This window comes from Gallus gallus, chromosome 2, assembly GCF_016699485.2.
Source record: "Gallus gallus isolate bGalGal1 chromosome 2, bGalGal1.mat.broiler.GRCg7b, whole genome shotgun sequence".
In the NCBI taxonomy this organism is placed as follows: Eukaryota; Metazoa; Chordata; class Aves; order Galliformes; family Phasianidae; genus Gallus; species Gallus gallus.
This window is the reverse complement of record NC_052533.1, coordinates 126,890,233-126,913,943: the sequence shown is the minus strand read 5'-3', so window position 1 is coordinate 126,913,943 and position 23,711 is coordinate 126,890,233. Positions and strand designations below refer to the sequence as shown.

The window sequence follows — 23,711 nt, the reverse complement described above, 5'->3', positions numbered from 1 at the left end:
TGCCTTGAAGCACAGATAATCCTCGGCTGGGACACCCAGTAACTTACAGCTGGTGTCTCAAAACTGATTATTCGACATGTTTGTCTGGCTGAGGCATTTGCTCAAGGTTGAAGTTCTGCTTTAAGTTCTGCTTATCTATGATAAACATACTGGGTGTTCCTCTTCATGGCTTTAATAAACAAGAGCAACAAGAACAGACATCCTTGAGATAGGGGCACAAATCCAAGGCAGAAACCAATTAGAAAAGACTAAGGTGTCCTTAGAAAGCCTGTGTCCAAACATGGGTAAAGTGAGTGGGACACTCCCTAAATGACCACCAAAGACCACCATGCAAGTGCAGAAAGTTGAAATGTATTTCTGTAACCTTGTACTTATGCAATCTTATGAATATATAATAGGTAGCGTGACTTATGTATTGGATAGGTGTATTCTGAAAACTTTTGACTTTAAATAGAAGCCGTTGCGAAGTCTCAGCATGCTTGATTTGTGGGGATTTCCCTATGCAGAATAAAGCAATGTCTCCTCTCTGGACCCTCGACTTTTGAATGAGTTTCAGGAGATCAGACAGTTGACAGCACGGAGACCCCACTAACCAGCCCCAGCTCGCTCCCCCTGCTACTAGCTGCAGCAGCAAAGACATTGCTGCAAACTGAGTGAAAACAAAAAGATGCGAGATGGTAGAAGTGGGAGTGACCACAACACAGGTTACAACATGAGGTTTGCAGTGCTCTGATGCACAGCAAGACATTTTTCTCATGGGTAAATGGATTTTGATAAGACAATGTGACATCTGCAAGTTGAGCATTGAGCTCTCTCTGCAAAAATTTTATCCAGTGGAGAATTTGCTCTCCTTCCTTGGCTCTGGGTGAGTTCCCTGGAAGGATGCCTGGCTGGCAGGATACCAGAATCAGGCAGCAGTTACTGGAGGATGCAGTGCTTGGCACCGTTTTGATGTCCTCATTCCAGGGCTGATCAAACAGCTCACACAGCCCCTGTGCCACACACTGCCCTGCTAGCAGCGAGGCTGGGCAGCCATTGGGAAATCCACCTGTGCTGCCACACACACCTTTAAAGGACTTGAAATTACATGGTCGTCCGTGTATTAAGTGAGAAATTCATCAGAAATGGAGGGTTTTGCAAATATGTAAAACTTGATCATAGAATCACAGAATGGTTTGGATTGGAAGGGACTCTTAAAATCATCTAGTTCCAACCCCCTGCTCTAGGCAGGGATGCCTCCCAATAGATGTTTTTACTGATATGTTTCAGAGCCTGTGCATTACCCCAGCCATAAACCCATAACCACAGTCTTTGCAGTTCAAGTCACTGTGTCCTTCACAAACAACAAATTCTTCTCGAAGAGGCGGCTGTGAATCCACCACATCTGACCTTACACCCAACAGCAGAATGGTGGCATGTGATGCCAATGTGCATCAGTGACAACTTCTGAAATAGATGAGATCCGAGTTTTGCCAAGACTTCTAGGGGTGCAAGAGGCAATCTGGAACTCTGCCCTCATTGCTCCTTTACTCAGAAAGTGATATATGTACACCCAATTAAATAAACAGTCCACATGTAGGCACTTATTTTAATTGTGCTGAGGAAATATATAACCTTTAAATTCCAGTGGGATCCAGGATATGGTATGAAAATTCTCCAAGTGAAGGTTTGATTCTGAAAGTTTAACACCACAGAGTGCAGAACCTTGCCCAGTGTTTCTCAGCACATATTGGCATGGGCAGCAGTGCATTTCCCAGAAGAGAAATGCAGGCTCACAGTTCCCACCTGCCCCTCCTTCCCATGGGCTGTAAATCCCAACACTGGGTTCATGCAGGACCCTCAGAATGCCCTGAGAGCCACGCCAGCCAGCTAGAGAAGGACCCAGCCCAACTGCTCTTCATTGCCAATGCTTCTCTGGGTTGCTAGCTGTCAAAAAAAAAAGTGTATTATTTCCTGCTCCTGCTGTTTACTCTCTTACATGCCCCCAGTGATGTCCTCACTTCAGGGGACAAGTTCTCCCTCCTGCTAGCAGATGTTCCAACCCATGTGGTACTTTCTTGTGCAGTCTTGCTCAGTAGAACTGGTTGCTGGTACTCCTCCCAGCGTTTTTAATATCTTTATGACCAATACTGCTTGGAAGCTGTACATCACTCCCACCTTCTGTCTGCACTCACAGTCTGTAGAGATGGTGGGGCATCGCTCAACCGGCCCTGAATGATCCCACTGCAGCACGGCACAGCCCTGCCTGCAGCGCACACAGGGGCAGCTGATGGAGCCCTTTCAAATTGCCAATGATTCACTGCGGGATCAGCCCCCTGCTCCAGGGTGAGCAAAGAAGTTGATTGTTCTGTATTTGGCCAGGCTAAGAGCAGATAAGAAAAGGGTTAAACATTGCCCTCAAACCAAGGTCTAGGTTCTGTCTTTTCAGCATAGGATTGGGAAATTGTCTATGATTGTAGTTAAGAGTAATTTTAAAGATCAGGTTCTTGCTTTGCCGGGTCCAGAGCCTGTGTTTCAGGATGGCTGCAATGATTTCTGTATTTAGGGCTACAGAAACAGTTAATGCAATCAAATTAAAAAAAAAAAAAAATAACAACCAACCAAACAAAGAAATACACTTTCTAAAAAACCCCAACACTTTCCAATAAATACCTGACACCAATTCTGTGCCACAGAGAAAGACCAGCAATAAAACTGAGCTGCTGCTGCAACTCCAAATGGGTTCCAAAGGTCATTTGTCCTCCTGGATTGAGTAAAACAATTTAAGGTGAGAACTGTATATTTCTCCATTACATTGCAACTCTATATATATGTTAGAGGCATTTAGAAAACCTCACACTGACACAGTTTGGGTACAAACACACAGATGGACACATTTCCTTCCTTCCTTCCTTCCTTCCTTCCTTCCTCCCTCCCTCCCTTCCTCCCTCCCTCCCTCCTTCCCTTCCTTCCTTCCTTCCTTCCCTCCTTCCTTCCCTCCTTCCTTCCCTCCTTCCTTCTCATTTGACCTGTAATGATTGTTAAGAGAAATGCCCGGACCTCTTTCTCCCACTTCTGGAGCGCTGTGTCATGATTGGCCTTATAGGAGACAATGAATCAACTGATGTACTTTGCATATATTCATTAATGATGGTGTTTTTAGTGTTTGCAAGACCAGTTCCATTGGGTCACCGTTTTGAAATTCTGTTTTGAAGTCAGACACATTTAAACACATATAATTAAAATATTTTGATATTTTGCATTTGTAAATCAAAACCATCTGGAGCCCAGATGTTCTCCAAGAAAAGCTCATCTTACTGCTCCTTCCTTTTTGCCTTTTCTGCCTCAAGAGCCTCTCAGCTCTGCTGTGAAAATGTAGGACTCAAAATCAGGCTGGCGAGATCTAAAGTTTACCGAAATTGCACTCTTTCTCCCTTCTCCTTGCCTTCCTGTTCATGCTAACCTCACAGATGAGTTTTTAGCATTTTGGATGAGAAACAAAACCTCCATGCTACATTCACTAGAAATGTCAAAAATAGGTTAAGAATTTATCTAGTTCTTTGCCTGGCAGTAGATTTGCAGTTTGATAACACATACTGGAAGTGTTTCTTCAGTGTCAGAACTGCTATCCAGGGGCTGCAGTCTCCTCGGAGATATACTTCATCCTGCATGGAGAACCTCCAAGTCCTACCATGTAGGGTGGGAGCATGGATAATTTTCTGCCCTTCTCGACACTTTTTTCAAGGCGCATTATGGGATTCTCAATGTTATTCTTGGCCATGCTGCTATCTGCATCATTCCCCCAGCACACTCCTTCAGTATAAAATATATAGATCCACCTTAATCAATAGGATGCCACACTGGCAGGTGCTGCATAGACGAGGGATGGCACAGCCCACCCAAAAAGATACCTTTGGGATGCCCTCAAAGGGTAGAACTCGTGGTTATGCCATGGCGTAGGTCTCTGCACTTTGTGGGATGACCAAAGTCCCAACATGACAAGCTGAGGCCTGCTGGTCTCTCACTCTCACAAATCTCCAGTGACAGTGAAGAGTCACACAGAGATAAAGGGAACAAAGAAATGTTGAATAAACTCATGACAAGGATGTGCTAGACACCAGCTGAAGTATGAGCTGAGCTTGTCAACAGCACCATATCTGTGTTTAACTGGTTTGAAAGGAGTGAACACAGAGCACAAGTAAAAGTATAAAAGATATAATAAATGACTCCTTATGTGAACTCAGACTCACCATCAGCTGGCTTGTAGGGGACAAACTGCCTATTGGCAGGGACAGCCCTGCTGCTAACTGGCAGGGGAGAGGCTTTGCAGCCCAGCATTTCAAGCTCTGAAGGCAGAACCAACAACTGCCCTATTTCAGGTCAGAGCCAGCTCCAGCTGCTCCAGCAGGGGCCTGCTGCTGTGAGAACTGAGCCATGAACAATTCTGGGTGTGCCTCTGGGATAGCAGAGTCAAGACATGGGGAAAACTGCTGCACAGCAGGACCTGGGAGAGAAGAGGAATGAGAGAGAACATCCCTGCAGGCACCCAGGTCAGTGCAGAAGGAGGGCAGAAGGTGCTCCAGGCACAGAGCAGCAGCTCCCTGCAGCCCAGGAGAGGCCCATGGAGGAGCAGGCCATTCCCCTGCAGCCTTTGGGCACCGTGCAGAGCATATCTCCACCTGCAGCCATGGAGGAGCCCATGGTGCAGCAGTGGATGTGTCCCAAATGAGTTGCAGCCCATGGATACCACCGCAGGAGCAGCCCTGGCCTGGAGCTGCAGCCCATGAGAGAGAGCCTGCAGTGAGGTGGGATGGCTGTAGGAGCTGCCATCCATGGGACCTGTGGGCCCCAATTTATGGACTCCTGCTGGAGAAGTGTTGAGAAAGCCTGTGAACTGATGTAATAATTCTAGATCTCTAAACAGAGCTATTGAACCTTACACCCCATCTTGTGCCCAGAAGAGAGGAAGAGCTTTGGTATTCCCCTTTCTAACCCAGCATAGTTGGCTGCCTAGCCTTGTGCAGTGGGTCCCACTGCAGCCATGCTTCACAGACAGACTGGTGCTTTGTTCAGGCTGTATGTTCTGCAAATGAGAGCAGTGCTCTGGCACTTCTTGCACAAGTCTTCAAGTCTCACCTGTTTGCCCTTGTATTGAATCCTGTACCTTGGACCCAGCTAAAGACCTGCTTCCTGAGAAGGACACATCCAAAGACTGAGAAGTGCAGACACCACCACTTGTCTTGACAGCCTAGTTTTGCCCATCATCAACTCATTAGCACCTATTAACTTCTGCTCTACGATGAAGTCTGCTCCAAATCATTTTGTTAGATTGAATTTCTACCAGCTAAACACCCCTTCCAGTCCCTTAAGTACACTTACTGCTTCTCTCACATCTGCATCTAGGCAGTTCTGTAAGAGCCTCAAAAACCACAGGCATCAGACATGACAGAATCCATTCGGTCAATGGGTGCAGTACTGGGACTGCTCTCCCACTTCTCTTCACCGCTCAGATGCAAACATCCCAGGATTTACGCTTGACTTTTTGCCATGATGACACAGGGGAAGGTCATGCTTACAGCTTGCTTTGTCCTTTGACCCCCGGTATCTACAATAGACATAGCATTAAACTGACTGATATGGACGGATACAGCCTATCCATAGTCTGCAGCCAATTCTGAAGCATGAAATACAGCATATTAGGATGAGATTCTGGCTGTGGGATAAATAGGTTGTTACGTTGCCAGCAGTGCCTTACTGCTTGCCAGACTGCTTAAACAAAGGAAATGTAAGTGACAGTTTTTAATACTGCGTTGGGTTTGCGGTCATAGGGGTCGCAAGGCTTTTATCGATGGGAGAGGCAGATCTTCCAAGAAAAGCTAATGTACATCAAAGCGTATTTACTTCCTCTTAGCCCCATTAGTAAGATTAGTTAATTTTTAATTTATGACTTCATTCGTGTATTGGCTCAATACTGGGAGTTTTGCCAAATTTAATTCCTCTTTTTTTTTTTTTCCTCTATGTGATCACGTGTTTCTCCCCTTCTTGTAAAGGCTTACATCTTCATTTTTGTTAATGCAGAATAATAGATGTTCCCCCCAATTTCACTCATCAGCCATGTTCTGTCTGCATAGTTCTTAGGATTATTTTCCCTTGTATCTAGCAGAAGACACAACCATTTTGCCTTTCAATATCAACCCCCGTGCAGTGACAAGCACCTTCTTCCATCCTACTGGAACCAGCACTGACTCCTAAGTACAGTCAGGAAGAACTGGAACACCACAGATTCCATGATTGCATCTCACTGCTGCCCATAACTTACAAGCAAACACTTCCTAGTTTAGTCTTTTCTATTACTCAGGTTCCAAAGTTATGCTTGGAGCCTGCTCAGAATTTCCCTGATGTGCTTTCTTAATCCGTACATTAAAATGTACGCACCAGAAATTTGAGCCTTAAAAAACCATCAGCAGCTTTAAAGCAATTAATAAGATCTCCATCATTACTTTGATTATCTGTGGAGTTATTTCTCCTGCTCTCTTTGACACTTGCCATTCATTTGAGCAAACTCAAGGGCATGTCACACAATTTTCAGTGGCATTCATCACAGTGAGAGGTTTCAATTAATAAATCTTTTGCTTGTATCAGGAAATGCATCTAGGAAAGCCAGACTGAAAGCTACAGCAGATGAGTCGTGAATGCTGGCTACACATACACATGGCTGAGATACCTGGGACTGTTCAGGCTGGAGAAAAGAAGGCTGAGAGGGGATCTCATAACTGTTTTAAGCACCTAAAGTACAGGAGGCAAGTTGATGGGGGGGGGGTAAACTTTTTCAGTGATGTGCAATAATAGAACAAGGAGCAATGGGCACAAACTGGAACACAGGAAGTTCTGTACTAACACAAAGAACTTGTTACTGTCAGAGTGACAGAGCACTGGAACAGGCTGCCCAGAGAGGCCGTGGAGTCTCTTCCTCTAAAGATATACAAAGCTCACCTGGACGCTTCCCTGCTGTAGAGAGCTGTTGTAGCAGTGGTTTGGGCTGGGTGATCTCCAGAGGTCCCCTCCAACCCCTACAATTCTGTGACCTGGGTAAGACTGAAGCGCTCCAGTGCTGTATGTTTTATGTTGTCTCTTATAAACAGAGACAGATGAAGTTGCTAATGTTCTTCCAATTAGAGTAACCAAAGATACCCCTGGCTTCTCTTCATCATGCTCCTCTAAATGATAAAAATGCCCTCTTAGCATCCCTCAAGCCAGAACTAAGGTTGAAATAATATGCCTGATATTTCATCTTCCACTTTGTATAAAAGACATATAAAAGACATTGTAAATAACAACGTAATTCTGCCGAAATGCCATTATTTGGGAACTCACCCCCAAGTGCAATATAATTTCAAAACATCTCATAGTCGCACTGCTTTGCCTTTGCATTTTTGCAGAGATACTTTCATAGGTTATCAATGTCTTTCTGCTAGAGCCCAGATGATGCACACCGAGCTTTACTGTGAGTGTATATCAGCATATTACCAGTTAGTGAACAGGTGAATGAAGATTTGGATGATATTAGGTCTGGAGTACATGCCTTATGGGAGCAGCTGAGGGAACTGGGGTTGTTCAGTCTGGAGAAGAGGAGGCTCAGGTGACACTTTATTGCTTTCCACAACTGCCCGAAAGGAGGTTGTGGTGCAGTGGGGGTCGGCCTCGTCTCCCACCACGTAACTAGTGACAGGACTAGAGGGAATGGCCTCAAGTTGTGCTGGGGGAGGTTCAGGTTGGATAACAGGAAAAAATTCTTCTTTGAAAGAGTGATCAGGTGCTGGAATGGGCTGCCCAGGGAGGTGGTGGAATCACTTTCCCTGGAGGTGTTCAAGAAATGTTTAGATGTTGTACTAAGAGACGTGGCTTAGAGGGGAATATTGGTGGTAGGTGTTCGGTTGGGCTGGATCATCTTGGAGGTCTTTTCCAACCTTGGTGATTCTATGTTTCTATGAATGTTTAAATCAGTTCTGAAGCTGAAAGTGCTCTGAAGTTATGTCCATCTAGTTACTACACATATCCACTGATCTGCTTTGACATATTTTTACATCCTGCAGTTCTGTTGTTGCACACACCTAATGCTGTTTTCTTCCGTTCTCAGAATCCAACTTCTTCAGTCTGAAGAGTTCAGTGCCTCACACTGTATCACATTTTCAGTGCAGTAGCAACATACTGCGCCATGGACAAGGTGTGGTGCGCCCTGGGGTGGTTAGCAGTATACCAAGTGCTATGTAAGAACACCTGCTCCAGTAAGGTGTTTTCAGCAGCACAGAACAACGAGCCCCAGCAGCCTACTAGCACAAAATCAAGATTGTTAGTTCTAGTTTCCCATAGCTAGTATTCAGATGATGTTACTGTGAAAATCCAGAATGGCAATTACAGGATATGCAAACACCAGCCCCCACTGTCACAGACGCACCTGACTCTGGAAGTCTTCAGCCATGCATCTCTGGCACAGCCTACGAAGTATTTTTATATTCATGACAGGGCAATCTTCAGTGTTTTAAAACCCCTAAAAATCACTACATTTGCTATTCTGCATGCCTACTAAGAACTCTTAGCTAAAGAAGCACTCCTAAAACACCATAAAGTTGTTACATTAGCAGGCTACACAACTGGAATGACTTTGAGCAGCACCTCTTCAATCTATGACTATAAAATAGAATGTTATTGATTTCCCAGCTCCATTCTACCAAGTGGTGAACATCTTGAGCCCACGCCAGAAGAGCACTTAAATACGTTCTTATTCATGCAGAGTTCAGCTGAAGCCAAGTCTGAGATCCTTAGCCTTGTCCCTTTCATAGCACAGAAGACAAAGGTTGTGATGAGAGATGGACCTTAGACACCAGCATTGGTGTAGAGATCACGTACCAGTCTGCTTCCAAAATATCCCTATGGAGGCAGTGGCAGAGGGACACATTGCCAATGCTGGCTGACAGCCTGCTATTACTGACTTTTCCAGCTCCCTTACCATAGTGGCACAACTGCCTAACATCACTGCCTACATATTACCCTTGTATACATGAATGGCAGCAATCTCTAGAATGATAGAATCATGAAATCATAGACTGGCCTGGGTTGAAAAGGACCACAATGATCATCTAGTTTCAACCCCCCTGATATGTGCAGGGTCACCAACCACCAGACCAGGCTGCCCAGAGCCACATCCAGCCTGGCCTTGAATGCCTCCAGGGATGGGGCATCCACAACCTCCTTGCGCAACCTGTTCCAATGCGTCACCACCCTCCGTGTGCAAAACAGCTAAACAGTCAAATGAAACACCATTGATAGCACAGCATTGTTTCTTGCAACAGCTGACTTGAAGTGGGCACTTTAGGCAGCTATCCTGCCTTCAGATGTCCATGACAAACCTCCACTGGGCCAGCATTGCAGCCCTTGTTTTAATGGATGTGTATTGTTTGGCCCATGCCCCCACCAGAATGGAGAAATACTGATGAATTAAATTCTTCTGGAATTCAGGAGCTCCTGGGCTATGCTGGTGGTTGCAAGAAGGACACTTCATGCTGCTTTACAGTGTGAAAAAAATACAGACTTTTAAAGAAGATGGAATCCCCAAACTCATAGCCAGAGCTCTGGAAAGAATAACCTTGAGAAGCACACACGGGACTTGACTGCCAGAAAACACAACTATAGAGAGGTGCTTTGTGCATTCTGCAAGCAAACAAGCAAGTGAAATACACACACAGAAAGTCAGGTAGCAGTCATGGAATGTCATATCAGTTTTCTGTTCATAATACAATGTTCGAACAATACAGAAGCTTAAGTATTGATTATTACAATTATTTTGTCAAGGAAAGCCTTCTTAGAAATCATAGAATCACAAGGTTGGAAAGGACCCACCAGATCATCTAGTTCAACCGTCCTCCCATGACCCTTGCTACCACAAGCCACTAAACCACATCTCATAGCTCTTCCTTCAAACGTAACTCTTTTATGGGCTTAGTGGAGGAAACCTTCTTCAGGAGTCAGCGTTCCCCCCTTTGGGCACGACGCCCAGCTCAGTGGGCACACTGGACAATGCATTACTGGGTTACCTCACAGAAGAGCTTCTCTGTGAAGAATACTCATCATCTGCCAGCTCTGCTGGATGAGAGCTCCACTGATTTATTTCAAGAGTGTTTCCTCCTCCCTAGGATTGGATGAAGAGTTGGAAGGAAAACATTACGGCTGCAAAAAATCATTTTTGCCAATTAGATTTTGATGTTGGGATATTTCAAGCTTATAGTCAGTCCAGTGAGATCACCATGCCATTCACACCTGGTCTCAAGAGAAGGAACTAATAGGGTGAATCAAGAATGAAGAAAGCAAGTTTCTGCATGTACTGGATCTCTGATACGCCTCAGCTGACAAGGCATAGATTATGATGATGTATGGAGTGTTAGCTATCTCAAGCAGCCCTTCCTTTTCTAGACAAGCACACAGCGATAGCGGTTGGCACCGGTAGAAGCACAGTTGGGATCCCTTCAGGATTCGTTGTCTGCAGATCAAGTGATAAAGGAGAGGGCTGGGAGGAAAGGAAGGTGAACTACCTGGGCTGAACCCTTCTGAGTGTTGTTCTTTCAGTTTTTAAGGCAACAAAGTTTACGGAGATACTTAATTACAGCGCATAGATTCAACAAGGAAATTGAACATCACTGTTCCATAGCAGGCAACAAACTAAATAAAACTGGAAAAATAATTCCAGCTTGAAAATCTGGATGAGTTAATGCTTGCAGCTGATCCAGAATGCAGCCTGCACATCTTCATACACCCCAATGAGAGTTCTGGGATCATCTTTTCCACCTTCAGAACAATGCTGATTTGCTTTCAGGATTTGGAGATTGTCAGCCAGAAGGGGTTGACATCTGATTGCATATATGATTACGCCTTTCTGACATCAGGACTGGATTTGGGGCAGATGTGAGCTTCCAGCAATGGCATCTCCTTGCAAAAACACCTTCTGCAGCCATTGTAGGCAACCAACCACAGAGATATTTCAAGTATAACTTCTGCATATGTGGGTGGGTGAAAATACAACTTTACCTATACCTTCATACCGCCTTCAGAGACTTCTGAAAGCAGAAGCAAAGCCTGTGCATGTCTTTGGACATATACCCAGCCTTCTGATTAACTGATCAATAACATATGAAAGTATGCTTGAATTACGTATTCTGGTATCATCCCACAGCTGTTATCTCAAGCCTCCCTTCACAGGACAATCCCACGGCGAGGAACCACGAAGTAGGCAGTTTCCAAGGAGATACAACCCAGTTACAACACAACAGTACTAGAAGTATTTCTATAAAGTTTGAAATGTTTTTAATATGTACATTCTTAGTAAATATCAAAGTAGTGCTTTTCTCTCGCACTTTTTTCTTTAGACTTCTAAAAGGGCATCAGAAATACAGTTTTCATCCCCCTCCAAATCAATGCACAGGTTGTTACCTCCGTAACAAGCACATATGAATTCTGTACATCTTCCCCACCCCACAAAAGAAAAATATGCCATGACTATCCAATTACACATCGTCACAACAAGTTTAAATTACACGTACAAATAATTCCGGAGTACTTAAAAAAAGCCAACATATCGGATTTATGAAACCATTCCATGCATTCAACAACAAAAAGGAAAAAAAAAAAATAGACTGTTGTTTCTTTAAATGGTGTTTTTCTATGCCAGTACCAAAGTCTGGATTCAGTGTATCATTAAGAGTAACCATTGCTTGAGTCATAGGAACATGACAATACATAGATAACCAAGTTTCTATCCATAGACAATATGCTATACTGTCGCTACCTCTTCAATGAATGTCAAACAAAGCAAGGTTCGCTTTCTAAGACACTGAAACTGCACATTAAGAAAACAATAAGAGGTGCTGCTAAATAGGTAACAACATTTTGAAAAGAAGGCTACGTATTTATACGATCCTGTTTGGGAGCAGCAGTTTATCAGCAGGGTTCCTACCTTGTTTGCTAGTTTCTTTTTTCCAGACAAGCTTTTCAAGAGCTGGAGTGCATTAACCCAAGAATGCCACCAACTGTACCCTGAAGAGACAAAAAATAAGACGTATGCAGTGACTCTTCCTTGGGGCAGTCTCTCTCTCCGTGTTATCTCCAAGAGCAGCCCATCGCACAACATACAGATGGGAAAGAGACGCTTTTGCAAATACATTACAAACCTGAATTCAAAGGGTGTTCTTTTGCCAAGAGAACGTAAAATTAAAGTATTATTTACATGCACACAGCTCAGCATGATTTCGTGATATCCAATTCGTGTGTCTGCCTTCAGATACTCCTTGAAAACTGTACTTCAGCTCTCAGTTTAGCTTACGTGAGCCCTGCCTGACAGGTATCAGCATCAGGTATTATTCCCTCCCAGCAAATTAATGAGTACTGTTAATATGCTGCATTTATTTTGACAAGTCGGTTTAGAGGTCACACGTTCCCGATACACAGGCATCAATACCTGTGCCAATTAGTATTCATTTATTGGCAAAGTTGTCCATTAGCAAGGTGCACTTTCAGTACAACTAAAACCAGTTCGCTTCATTAACTAATCTTGTCTTGCAGTAGTGTTGAACTGCAGTTCAGTACAGTAAGACAGTGAAAGTTTGTTGACCGGTACCATGTGTTGCAGCTGTTAACAACTCTGCTCATGGTATGAAGCCAGAAGTCAGTAATTTAGAAACATCTCGGCTCTTCTACTGAATGTCACCAGGTGATGCTAATCACCATCCACATCGAACAGTTTGTTGTAAAGGCTATTTACATTGTACATGGCTGAGCATGCACCTTACAGACACAAACACATCTGTCAGGTCGATACCATGTAGTTACACAGTGCCTGAAAATGACAACACATCTTAAACACCATTTTAATTAACAGTTTCAAGCAGGAAATGTTCTTTATTTTTTGTAACCGCTAGACTTGAGTTAATGTTTTTTCTTTTATTTTTTATAAAAACCACAAACTCCTGCTCAGAAGTCTGGACATATTCTACACACTACAGGTTAAGGCAGTAAAAAAAAAAAAAGAAGTGTTCCTGATAACTGGTCTTGACAATGTCAATTAAAGCTGTCTGAAGCCACTCCAGTTCTCCAACGGATCACTGAAATCCCACAATTTGTCGAGTGAAAGAAATTCACCTTATTTTGAGCTTTAGCAATAGAGAACAAAACAGAATTGGGGATGGTGAACGAGTATGTTTTAAGGGAAGAGAACATTTGATTTGAATTCCTTGTGTGATTTTAAGAGTTAAAAGTGTTACAATTTTGGATGGCGATTTGAATCAACCAAGAACTACAGCGAATAAAGCAGAGAAACCGATTTTTATGCACATGACCGCATTCTTAAAATATATATTGTTATCTTCAACAATTCAAGTAAGGTAATAGACATTATCAAAAATAACTTCATGGACCATACTTATGCTTCAAATCACATTCTCAAACTTTTAACCCAAAGTAGTTTTATTGTGTTAACTTCATATACAAACCATGAAGGTCTGACTTGTACAAATGGTTATGATTTGCACTTGTGATTCCTGTAACAGCCAGCAGACTCGCTAACCAACTTACTGTAAGGATATGGCAGATTACATATTAAATCAAAGCACTTTGATTTAGGCATGAAACAAATTCAAATGGTTGACATTCTGTGCTTCTACTGCATCACCCACAAGAGAGGCAAGAAACACCCACTATCGTACAGACAAATATTTTTACAGAAAACCCTTCCTTGAAATTAACCTTTTATCCGCAGCAGTAGATGAGAATATAATCTGTTGTAAACAGGGCACTGTGTTGTAAAACCAGTTTTTTGTTTTTTAATTAAGATCTCTCTCCAAAAGTTGGAAAAACAGACTCTTCAGAATGTCTTTCAAATGTAGCATGTTCTGTTTTCTATGTTATAAAGTTACTTTCGTTTGATTCCTTTTTGAAGATGTTTGTGTTCACAGCAGTTCTGTTTTTAAAAATTGTTTGAAACTTATATAAAATTCTGTACGTGTTCACAAATTATTGCATAAACAGCATAATCTTCATGACAGTATTCAGCAACGCATGTCCATCTCAGGAAGTTCACGTTTCCCTCCTTGCTTTTTTCTTCTTTTTAACTTGTTTGGGGGACTCCCAGCTTTCTTCAGACTTTGCTAGAAAATAAAACATAACTACAGAGTCACAACTGAGACCATTTAGGTAAGACTTTCAGAATACTAAAGTTTACATCGTATGTTAAGATAAAGCTACTCTTCAATAAGAATCATTTTTGAAGACTACCATTTATCTATTGTACCGAATAGGCTAATTTGAGGTGTCTCTAAAACTGAGTCTGCTAACTCCAACCTATTTTCATTATTTATTTTTACAGCATAAATAATAAAACAAATTATTTTCTGTAATGTAACCCTTCCAATAAGATGGGCCATGACAAGCCATTGTTATTATTATTATTATTGCTAACTAGAAATAATTTAAGTGTACACAACATTAATTGTTCACTTCCATAGGATTTTAACCACTATGTGACTCCCTTGGAGGTATTCAAGGCCAGGTGGGATGGAGCCCTGGGCAGCCTGACCAAGTTGGTGGCAGCTCTGCCCGTGGCAGAGGGGTTGGAATTAGACGGGCTTTAAAGCCCCTTCCAACCCAAACCATTCTATGATGATCCCACACAACGCTTAGACCTCAAAAGATTAGTTTTTAAAAGTAATCAACTATACTAAGCTGTGATTACATGGTATCCAGAATCAAGTAAAGCAGAAGTGTAATTTTATTAAAATAGAAAGCCTTAGAACACACTGGCTGCCAGAAGTAGTAAGTCAGGTGAAATATTTTATCTGTAGAACAGAAGGTGTTTTCCTGAATCGCCAAGGCTGGAATTAGTCACAAAAGCCCTCCTATTTCAGAACCAGAGCAAAAAGCAGATAATTGACATATTAGCTGCTTAGTCACTGCATAGAACTCCGGTCCTGATGGTGAAAAGTATAGCCAAAATGCCTGTCAAGGATCAGACAAGGCCAACAAATGTTTTCAGTCATTCAAGCATACGGAGCTCATTTTCTTCATGGTGAAAGGACACTTGCCAAACTACTTAAACGAAAGCTATAATATCACAAGATCCATACACGAAATATATACGTATATATTTGATGTTCCACTCTACACCCAAACCCCATGGCAAAGCACTGACTATACACATTCTATGGAAAAAAACCAACAAAACAAAACAGAAAGCCACACCCTAAATCCAGACCAAGGGATTGTACTGACATACTTACTCTGGGGAGGAGGCACACTGTTTTGCTTAATACTGGGACTAGAAACATCTGTCTCTTGCAGCATCTGTGGCACTTGGGAAGCAATCTTGACAGAATCACTCTCTGATACAATTACAGATGGCTCAGTAGAAACAGCAAGAGAAGGAGCCTCCTCAGGCTGTTGGAAAAAAAGAATACATTTTCCCAAGAGTTTACCATGCCATACATCAGTAAGGTATTCTTATACATTCTTATACTACTACTTAGTAGCTGCTGGCAAGATGGCACTGAAAAATTAAACCAGTATTAAAAACCCTTAAAATTCAAATCAAAGCTGTAACACTGACTGCCATCTAGTGCCAAAAGTTTTAGTTGCATGCAAGCAAAGCCACACAAACTAGTTCCTCTTAAAAAAAACAAACAAAAAACCATCATGGCATGCAAAGAAAAGGAGGAAGAATTCTAAAGTCACTAAAATCCTAAGAAGATACCAGAATACTATTCAGAATAGATGGAAGACACTGACATACACATTTTGTTTCAAGGCAAAAAGACACGCTGGTTAGGTTCAATTGTACAACTAAAAAATTTCCAATTATCTGCTCCATTTTGAAGGTTCCCACCAGAGAGCTGAACTGTAACTGTAGCTTACCGGGTAGCACTTAATGGATTTAAAGTGCAGTAAAACAGAAGTTGAAGTAAAAATCAAAAAGACATTTCACTAGGAAAGTCAGAACGAAAAAATTACTGCCTGATCCCACAGCAGGCAACCCACTGACAAAAAGGCTTCAGATACAAATATATTAGAAAATGGAACAGTCAAGAAAAAGAAAGTCAAGAAAGTAATCAACCAAGAAAACTCAAAACTATAGGTTATTTAGAAGTCATGGCTGTAGTTGTGCCACAATAGAAACAATGTGAAACTAACAGAACACAACAGTTTGTCTACATCCAGCACTCAGTGCAGATGTATGCAGTTCTGAGATTACTGTTATCAGTTTATAGTGTTGTCATCATTAATGTAGAAAAAAATGGTTACATCAGGAAGAAAGAGCTTTAATAGTTTTAATTAAAAAAACATAATATGAACTGAAAAGTTAAAATTTCTATAATCTTTTATGATGAGAAATTTGCTGCATCCTTACACAGCTAATACAGGTCTACTTGTAAGGAGCTACTGTCACACAGCATGATGCCCCATCCATGGAGGCTTCCAAGGTGAGGCTGGATCAGGCCCTGGGCAACCTGATCTAGCTGTGGTGTCCCTGTGCATTGCAGGGGAGTTGGACTGGCCTTTGGAGGTCCCCTCCAACTCTAAGGATTCTATGATCCTATGATTCTTTAAGAGTTGCACCTCCTGATAATATGCACCAGAGGTTTTCCCTAGCACATGCAGCCTAACGTACAATAAAGGAATGCATTATGTGGGAAAATATTAGCAGATTAAAAAGAAAAAAGTGCTCAGTGTCTTCCTGTTTCTGGTCTTCATTAGGACATTCTGAGTAACTACTTTCTGTACTCTAATATTGGTTTTATTTCCCTTGTATTTGGTTCTCATGTTCCTTTTCCTTGTATTTGCTTCTCAGCTTCCAGAACACTTGCCCAAGAACAGATCATCTTTGTCAGAACCATAGGTCATCCATTTCAGTCATCAGTTAGAGACTACTAAAACTTTTTGTAACAGGGAAGTCCAACAATATCAGAAAATCACTTAGCATAAGCGAAATTGCAGGAAAGCCAAATCTGATGTCAAAGGGTCTTGAAAACAACTGACAGGTCATCAAAAGATTACGTAAGTCTAAAAAACAGCCACTACACAGACCTGGCTTACAACAGAGCTGATGCTGTTTAACCATTAAGTTGGGGCTAGTTTTAACTACTAAGCAACAATCTTGATGGGATTCAACAAGACCAAATGCCGGGTCCTGCACTTTGGTCACAATAACCCCAGGCAACGCTACAGGCTTGGGGCAGAGTGGCTGGAAGACTGTGTAGAGGAAATGGACCTGGGGGTGTTGATTGACGCTAGAATGAACATGAGCCAGCAGTGTGCCCAGGTGGCCAAGAAGGCCAATGGCATCCTGGCTTGTATCAGTGTGTCCAGCAGGAACAGGGAAGTAATTATCCCCCTGTACTCAGCACTGGTGAGGCCGCACCTCGAGTACTGCGTCCAGTTTTGGGCCCCTCGCTGTAAGAAAGACATTGAGGCCCTGGAGCGTGTCCAGAGGAGGGCAACAAAGCTGGTGAGGGGTCTGGAGCACAGGCCTTATGAAGAGCGGCTGAAGGAACTGGGATTGTTCAGTCTAGAGAAGAGGAGGCTCAGGGGAGACCTTACTGCTCTCTATAACTACCTGAAGGGAGGTTGTAGTGAGCTGGGGGTCAGCCTCTTCTCTCGGGTGACTAGTGATAGCACTAGAGGGAATGGCTTCAAGCTGAAGGTTCAGGCTGGATGTTAGGAAATACTACTTCTCTGAAAGGGTAGTAAGGCACTGGAATGGACTGCCCAGAGAGGTGGTGGAGTCACCGACCCTGGTGGTGCTCAAAGAGCGTTTGGATGTTGTGCTGAGGGACATGGTTTAGCGGGAACCATTGGTGAAGGGCGAATGGTTGGACTGGATGATCCTGTGGGTCTTTTCCAACCTTAGCGATTCTATGATTCTGTGATTCTAAGGTAGTCTGCTGAAACTGAGCTGATGTTTGAGTGTGCTTCTCAAGGCATACATTCTCAATATGTAGTTTCTCCAGCTTTTCTTTACCGACCTGCAGCCTCTTATATAAGACTCCATTCTAATATTTTCATTCACAACTGAAGACCCCAATATCTCTATGCAACAAATGCTTACGTAATGAAATGAAAAACTATATTCTGAGGTACTGTCTCACTGGAACTGTTCATTCGTTATGGAGTACAAAATACAAGAAATATTTAATATTTTACTCCTGCCTAAAGTGTGATGCTGGTAGGACAACAGTATCTAAGGAAGCTATTTGGAGAAAGGTTAAAGAACTTGTATTCTGTGTATATGTTTAAACTGCGAGCTGAAGCAAATGGTCAATTTGTGAACTGGTTTAATGACAACTCAGAATACAGTAAGTTGGTAATTCTGCATTCTGTTTGCAAAGAAGCCAGAAAATAGGCTAAGGTTATAGTTTCGTGCTCTTACCTATTTACTCTTAGGTTTCCAGATTTCAAAATTTTAACCATTTATTGAAACAAATGAAAAGAATCCAACCTTGAAAGTCAGGAAGATGACTACTGTTTTAGCAAATACTGTTTTTAAGAGTGGATGCCTTTTTTGAAAGCTCACAACTGACCTGTACCTAATAAACTTTGACCTTCCAATTACCTTCATATTAATAAACATAATTCAAAGCAGTATTCTTACAGTAACACCATCATACACAAATTAATGTTTTGATACATCTTGAATGTTTCAAGATCAGAAATCATACAATTTTGTATTCCTACCTTAGCTGGTTCACTAGTACTTATGGTCTTCAGAGAAAAAGCTATTTCCTGCTGTGGTTTAGCTTTTGAGGTATCCTCTTGAAATTCCTCTCCAGCTTCTCTGTCCAGTTCTTCAGTGTCCTACCAAGCAGGAGGGGGAGGGGAAATGGAAGCCTTTTAATATTTGATATTTAACTAGAATTCTTGATAGGAATTATCTTTTACAATTGTTGTGATAGGACAATCTCAGACTAAAAACATGACAGTCACAAGAAGCAAGTCCAAAGTAAGTATGACTGAAGTAATGCCCTCTCCCCTCCAATTTACCTACCCAGCCAGATTCAACTGAGAATTTCTTTTTTTTTTTTTGAAGAATGTAAGTTATGAATGGCTGCCACCACAGGCAGAAAAGCAGGATGTATTCTCAGCATGCCCTGACAAAAGATTTTTCCTACTTGAGAAGTGCTTACTTTCAACTATTCAAATACACTCCAATTGCTAAGTGCAATCTGCTTTTGCTATTTTTACAATAAATGTGTTTCAAAGTATTTCTCTAAAAACTATTTAAAAATAACAAAAAGGTCATCCTCAGTTTGCAAACAGTAGCCATCTAATTCAAATCTGACTTACATAGCATACCTGCACTCATGCAGTTAAATACCAGTACCTTCACCATTTCATGTAAATTACAACAGTACTTCTGGAAACCACTATACTACAGAGGAAGTAGAGGTTCTTTTAGGTTCAGGAACACCTAAGAGAGAAATTAAATTTCCCTTGTTCCCATAACTAGTTATGCACAGGAAGGCAGCTGTCTTTCAAAAGGCAGGAAGGGAGTGCTTCCATGCAGATTGCCTGCTAGAAGCATCCCTACAGTACAGAACTCTGATTTATCAAAAATAATTTGAGGTACTTTCTATGTGTTATAAGTTTTCCATAAATCCAGCAGAACTACAACGTATTTACCAGTCAATTCATAGAAACATTCAAATTAAAGGAAATACTGACAAATTCATCTCTCATGCATTCATCAGCTTGCAAAAGAGTAGGACTACGCAATAAATAAATCAATTTTATCTTCCCTGATGTGAATTCCTTACAAACTGATCTTATTCCATTTACCTGTGAAGGAGAGTTAGCTTCTTCACCTTGCTTCTTCTTTTTCTTCTTCTTTTTCTTGGACTTCCCACTTGCAGAACTCTGAAGAACTGGCTCTGCTTTTTCTCTTTCATTATCTAAAGCCTTCAATATGGAAGTAAGATATTTAACATCCTTTCTATACACTATACATAAATTACTAGCTACAAGGTCTATAACTGCCTATAAAAGTAGAAGTAAGTGAACCCAATCTTATCTGTTCATTTTAGAAAGACCACGTTCTTTATACACTCCCTAAAAGCAGGAGTACAGGAGCTGGGAATGAAAAATGCAGCAGAGAACAATGGACTGGTGGCACAGAAATGCTGCTTTTCTCAACATTTTTTTTTGGTGTGTGAAGTACTCATGAGGAGAGACCCAAATCCTTGATTAGTACACAATGAAAGGTAATACCTTACATTATGGTGAGACAGCAAGATTTGACGCGGAACTAATTGGTTTCTATTTTACCCATTAGCATCATCCATCTTTACATATTAACAGAATTATGATACTCTTATCAGTGTAAAGGAGATGAGAGATCACCTTTATCACCACCTTTAGGTTACTTTAAGAAATGACACTGGTAAGGGCAAAGTCTTGGTGCTAAGGAGAAAATATCACCTTTTACCTTCTGAACATCAGATAATGCCTCTTCAGGCTGTGGAACAGAAGCAACTTTTTCTTCATCTACCCAGTTTCCCCACTCTTCTGCTGGTGCATTCCAATCAGAGCTAGGATCAGCAGAAGAAAGTCCATCTACAAAGATTAAGAAGATTTTCAGGAATGTTTTCCAACTTTAGAGGTGCTCTTTGACACTTCAAAAGATAATTAAAAAAATGCTATGCAGAGAACTCTCCCTGATACTAAGATATAAAGAGGCATTTCCCTGTATTTCCAAAAAAATTAAGAATTTTAATAAGATGTAGACTTTGGCAAGTAATGAGCCAGTTGTGAGTGTTTTACAGAGCAATAGAATTACAAACTAGACAGAGCAGCAGCTATCTAGATGCAATAACTTCAGAATACTTATATGGACAATGTAAAGGACAAATTTGAGTGAAGTTCTTTATCTCAATTTTTTCTAGTTTGTGAAGAAATTAGGACAAACTGTGAATAACACTGATGTTTAGAAATAATTTTTTAAAGGCAACTTATCTAAAAATGTCTTACTGAGCAAATGTCTTCTTGTAACATAGACATTTCTTAAGATCTTAGAAGAAATAAGGTATTAAGTCCCTACTCCATTTTGCTAGTATTGTCATTTTACAATGGCACATTATGACAGAAGAATGATAAGTTCATTTGTATCCAAATTAAAAACCCTAGAAGGGAAGAACTAAGCCTTTGACAGCGTTCTTAGTAGAAAGCTATAGAAAGCTTCTTCCAAAACTGAACAGCTTGTAAAACATGATATAAACACAAAATGAAAGACTATCAGCAAAAATATTTCTTGCCCTCAGTCTATGCCAAATGTGAAGATGCAAACAGTCTGCCAGCTACAGCAGAATTCAATTTAAACATGTAAAAACTTACATCAAAAGTAATAATTAAAGCAATTACGTTTACTAACAAGTATTCTGAAACCAAGAGTACAGTAGGATTTTAAGATTACTTAGGATTTTTTTCCCCCCATCTCCTCTCTTTTGTGTAAAAATATTACCTCAACTTCATACTTTGAAATATTAACACTAAATCAACGGATGTGAAAGAAAATTACTATGCAATGTAACGCTCAGTAAGCTTTGTCTAAGAAACTAATGGTGGGACAATAAAGAAAAAACACAATCTTTTTAATAAAATATTAAAAAAATCAGTTTCTGCACATGCAGCTAACTTCCTTGTATTGAAACCTGATAAACCAGCAAGGTATATCTATATATCACTTAGAAATGAAGTGCACTAGTAGGAACACGGAAATAATGGAAGTTCAATTACTTGGTATCTATGAAAAAAATACTTGATGAGAGGGAGGTATAGCCATAAACATTCTATGCCCAGATGACTGTATGATTTGGTATAAGCCAAAATTGGTGGAATCACAGACTGCAACAATTCATTTTACTTCTGAAGTCATTAAACAAGGCACTATTTTCTGAGTAATATGCAGGGCAGCTTTGGTCAGTTTGTTGACCAAGTTTTTAAGTCAGTGAGGTCACTAGGTATTGCTTTTCTTAAACAGACGTTCTTATATTTTACTGAATAAAGATATCAACTACAAGGCAATTCAAGAAGCAAGCACCACAAAACTTTCCTCAGGGTGTGGTTTCAGTAATAGGTATTTACATAAGACTAACTTCAATACATTACTCTACTAACTCTACTGTGACCCTTATCTAGGGAGGCTGGGAAAAGCAAGTATATTCTTCAATTAGCAAGGGAAAGAATTAGCAAAGGGAAGAATAAGCATAAAGTTTATGTTTACATCCTCCAAGTAGTAATCACTGTTTTTACACACAAGAACTGAGGGCAAGAACTTCCTTGCTAAACAAGGAAGTAAGACTAAAAGTAAGAGTCAAGCCTCCAGAAAGGTACAAATACGTAAAGGCAAACTCAATTACACTACTAATGCATGATAGCAACTGGCTAATGCAAATAGCTAGTAAGTACGTATGCTGTAGAGCAGGGGCAATTGCAACTTTTGTTAATGAACATTTTAGAGGAACATACTTAACCCAGACCATTCATCATCAACAGGGGGCTGAGTGTGACTTAAATCCCATGGAAAATCAGAAGTACCAGCCTGAGAAACCGATTCACTGTTGGTTCCTGAAAGGGAATAAATGAAGTTGTACCTGTAAGTTGCAAGCTTCCTGAATCATCTTAGATAAAGAAATTCAAAGCAAAGTAACAAAGGAAGACAGAAGACTGAAAAACAAACAAACAAGAAGAGTCTGATTCTAATGACTGTACACTACAGGAAAATGACAAGCTCTTCAAAATTAAGTATTTCCAGAAAACTAGGGAACTGGAAAAAGCAGAGTTAAGTCCATAGACTATGGAAAAAAAAAAAAAAAAAAAAAGAGGTAATCCAAATGAACTTCATTTTTTTTAAACAGCTTTTTTGCCTCGGTATTCTGATAACCGCTTGTCACACAGCCCTCAAATATTTGGCTTGGTAGGGGGGGACTGGGAAAACAACATCCCTCCCACTGTAAGTGAAGATCAGGTTCGAGACCACCTGGGGAACCTGAAAATCCACAAGTCTATGGGTCCTGATGAGGTGAATCTCAGAGTCCTAAGGGAAGTGGCTGATGTAGCTGCAAAACCACCCTCTATGATATTTGAAAAGTCACGGCAATCAAGTGATGTCCCTGTTGACTAGAAAAAAGGTAACATCACACCTATTTCTAAGAAGGGTAAAAAGGATGATCCTAGGAACTACCAATCTCTCAGTCTCACCTCGGTGCCAGGAAAGACCATGGAGCAGATCCTCCTAGAAGTAATGCTACGATACATGGAAGACAGGGAGGTGATAAGAAGAAACAGCATGGCTTCACCAAGGGCATAACCTGCTTGACCAACCTTGTGGCCTTGTATGATGGTGTCACTGCATCAATGGACAAGGAAAGAGCCACTAATGTCATCTATCTGGACTTCTGTAAGGCCTTTGACATGGTATCCCACAACATCCTTCTCACCTAATTGAAAAGATACGGATTTGATGGGTGGACTGTTTGATGGATGAAGAACTAGCTACAGGATTGAGTTCAGACAGTGGAGGTCAATGGCTCCACATCTGGATGGAGATCAGTGACAAGTGGTGTCCACCAGGGGTAGACGCTAGGCCCAAAACTCTTTAATATCTTCATCAATGACATCGACAGTGGGGTTGAGTGCACCCTCAGCAA

General features: G+C 41.3%; 1 protein-coding gene across 4 annotated transcripts in view; it reads right to left on the bottom strand.

Annotated features, from left to right (window-relative positions):
• Positions 1 to 11,311: 11,311 nt before the first annotated feature.
• The window catches only part of MTDH (metadherin), a 33,941-nt gene continuing 21,541 nt past the window's right edge, over positions 11,312 to 23,711 (bottom strand). For 2 of the 4 annotated variants that reach the window (XM_015282949.4, XM_015282950.4), the window contains 6 exons: positions 22,531 to 22,629; positions 20,492 to 20,619; positions 19,846 to 19,965; positions 18,745 to 18,864; positions 15,297 to 15,453; positions 11,312 to 14,168 (listed from right to left, as the gene is read on the bottom strand). In XM_015282949.4, the coding sequence (XP_015138435.3) occupies positions 14,098 to 14,168; positions 15,297 to 15,453; positions 18,745 to 18,864; positions 19,846 to 19,965; positions 20,492 to 20,619; positions 22,531 to 22,629 (695 nt within the window). In that variant the 3' untranslated portion in view covers positions 11,312 to 14,097. The remainder of the gene's footprint in view (positions 14,169 to 15,296; positions 15,454 to 18,744; positions 18,865 to 19,845; positions 19,966 to 20,491; positions 20,620 to 22,530; positions 22,630 to 23,711) is intronic. The other 2 variants (XM_015282952.4, XM_015282951.4) reach the window with 2 other exon arrangements.